The 2,599-nt window shown below is 59.7% G+C and overlaps 2 protein-coding genes across 2 annotated transcripts in view; one reads left to right on the forward strand and one right to left on the reverse strand.

Annotated features, from left to right (window-relative positions):
* GUITHDRAFT_158756 (hypothetical protein) overlaps positions 1–1,548 on the forward strand; it is a gene marked incomplete at both ends in the record, with an annotated part of 9,551 nt that extends 8,003 nt beyond the window's left edge. The window contains 4 exons of the mRNA XM_005822166.1: positions 9–76; positions 251–896; positions 1,050–1,262; positions 1,456–1,548. Of these exons, the coding sequence (XP_005822223.1) occupies positions 9–76; positions 251–896; positions 1,050–1,262; positions 1,456–1,548 (1,020 nt within the window). The remainder of the gene's footprint in view (positions 1–8; positions 77–250; positions 897–1,049; positions 1,263–1,455) is intronic.
* Positions 1,549–1,686: 138 nt separating this feature from the next.
* The window catches only part of GUITHDRAFT_118589 (hypothetical protein), a gene marked incomplete at both ends in the record, with an annotated part of 4,858 nt that continues 3,945 nt past the window's right edge, over positions 1,687–2,599 (reverse strand). Inside the window, 4 exons of the mRNA XM_005822167.1 lie at positions 1,687–1,776; positions 1,901–1,964; positions 2,070–2,155; positions 2,209–2,336. Coding sequence (XP_005822224.1) covers positions 1,687–1,776; positions 1,901–1,964; positions 2,070–2,155; positions 2,209–2,336 — 368 coding nt within the window. The remainder of the gene's footprint in view (positions 1,777–1,900; positions 1,965–2,069; positions 2,156–2,208; positions 2,337–2,599) is intronic.

A 2,599-nucleotide genomic window follows, 5' to 3' on the forward strand; every position in this document is an offset into this window, starting at 1 on the left:
CGTCCTAGTCGGCTCCGTCTGCTGTCTTCCTTGCTCACGGCACCCCGCTGGTGTCTGTCTTTCACTTGCCGTTCATGTTAGTCTTTCTGCCTCCTCCTCCTCCTCCTCCTCCTCCTCCTCCTCCTCCTCCTCCTCCTCCTCCTCCTCCTGCTACTACTTCTACTACCTCCCACCTCCTACCGCCCGATCCTCTTCGCCTGCTCCTCCTCCTCCCCTTTCTTCCCTCTTCCTCCTCCCTGACTTCCCACAGGACGCGCTCGTTTGCCGCCCATCCCTTCCGCACCAACCTCATCATGTACATCCTCTGGCCGCTCTGCCTCCCCCTCCTCCTCGTTATCCGCCTCATCGGCCGCGTCTTCATCGCGGACAAGCACAAGCTCCTTCAGCATCGCATCGAGACCTGGGTCACCCCGGCCTTTGCCATGGAGTTCTTCTTCCGCAGCCAGTGGCCCCGCATCAACAGCTACATCGAGGACGCGATCATGTCGGCAGACGCGGCAGGCGTGAAGGTCTTCGGCCTCGGAGCTCTCAACAAGAACGAGGCGCTAAACGGAGGAGGCTCGCTCTTCGTCAAGAAGCATCCTGACCTCCGCCTCCGTCTCGTCCATGGCAACACGCTCACTGCCGCCGCCGTCCTCCACAAGATCCCCAGGGGAGTGGAGGAGGCGTTTGTGGTGGGAGCGACGTCCAAGTTGGGACGGGCGATCTCCCTGTACCTGGCGAGGAAGGGGGTCAAGGTCACGATGATGACGCAGTCACGCGAGAGGTTCGAGGGCATCAGGTCAGACTGCCCGGCCGCCTACAGGGGGAACTTGAAGCATTCGCTGAGCATCGAGGACGGGAGGAACTGCTCCTGCTGGGTCGTTGGGAGGTTCTTGACCCCCGCAGAGCAGAAGGTTCCTACCACTCCTCCTTCCTCTCCCTCTCGTCCTTCTTCCTCCCTCTCCATGCACTTGCTCTTCCCCAACTTCCTCCTCCCCCTCCCCCTACCCTCTCACTTCCCCCTCCTCCTCCTCCTCCCCCTCCTCCAGCCTCTGACCGGTCTTCAGGTCGCTCCCCGCGGCACGACCTTCCATCAGTTCGTCGTTCCTCCTCTCCCAGAGCTCCGCAAGGATTGCAGCTACACTTCCCTCCCCGCCTTCACTCTCCCCGACTCCGCCACCGGCTTTCGCAGCTGCGAGATGACGATGGAGCGAAGGAATGTGCATGCCTGCCATGCCGGGGCCCTCGTGCATCTGCTGGAGGGATGGACACACCATGAGGTGAGAGGAGGGGGGAGAAAGGGGAGGGGAGGGGAGGGGAGGGGAGGGGAGAGAGGTAGAGCACGCGAGAAGGGAAGAGGAGGGAGAGTGCTGGCAGTGTGGGATGGGCGGGAAGCGAGAAGCGAGAAGCGAGAAGCGAGGAGATTACTGAAGGGGGAGGAAGGGGAGGAGGAAGAGCTGAGCATGGCGGCAGGTGGGAGCGATCGATCCGGATCGGATCGACGTGACGTGGGAGGCGGCTGAGCGGCATGGCTTCCGTCTCGTACCGGACAAGAAAATTTGCTAGAAGACATGTACGATATCGTTTTTCACACACAGTAGTAGTAAGAGGAGGACAGAGAGGAGGAGGAGGAGGAGGAGGAGGAGGAGGAGGAGGAGCGGGAAGAGCTCTACCACGATTTATTGATTATTCATGTGCTGTCCTTCACGATGGGTAAAGCTCGTGTATCACGACTAGACTCTCAGTTCTTCCTCTTCTTCTTCTTCTCTCCTTCCCCTTCGACTGCTTCCCTCCCTGAAGTTCAGGTCACTCACACAACTTGCTGTCACCTCTCTTGCTCCCCTCCCCTCCCCTCTACTGCCCTCCCTCCCCTCTCCTCTTCCCTCTCTTCTTCCCTCTCCCTCTCGCTCCTCCTCACCTTAGCCGCCACGTCTCTTGCTCGCATTCCTCGCTTGTCCTTCGCTTCGGCATCACAACCCGCGCTGAAGGGCAAAGTAAGAAAACAACATCCCCTCCTCGTCCCCGTCTCCTCCTTCCCTGCTCTCCCCGCTGCTCTCCCCACTGCTCTCCCCTCGTCCTTCACTTACTCGAGCAAGATTTTCCTCATCTCAGGCCGTTGGAACTCATAAGCCCACCACAGAGGTCCTCGTCCGTCCTCAGCTCTCACGTGAACCTGTCCACTGTCAGTCTCCTCTAACCCCTCCTCCTCCTCTTCAGGTTTCCTACCACTGTCGGCGCCGCCTTCACGAGGGCTCGCATGGTCCTCACGTCGTTGTTTCGGATGATGGCCCACATCTGAGTCGTCAGCTCCGTGTTCTCCCAGCTCGCCGACGCCTTGCTCTTGGGTGCGTACGCTGCCAGGTACCTGCCCTTCTCTTCAGTCGCCTGCTCCTGCTCCTGCTCCTGCTCCTGCGCCTCCCTTTCCTCCTGAATGCCTTTCTCCTTACCCCTGCTCCTTCCCTTCCCACCTTCTTTTCCATCCTCCTCCTCCTCCTCTACCTGATGGTGGCATCCTCGTCTTCTTCACTGATCGCCTCTCCGTTCATTCTCGACATGTATTGTTTCTATGCTTTCAGTCAGCATCCGCAAAGCATATAGACCAATCCTCCTCCTCCTC

This window comes from Guillardia theta (genome assembly GCF_000315625.1).
Source record: "Guillardia theta CCMP2712 unplaced genomic scaffold GUITHscaffold_130, whole genome shotgun sequence".
NCBI lineage: Eukaryota > Cryptophyceae > Pyrenomonadales > Geminigeraceae > Guillardia > Guillardia theta.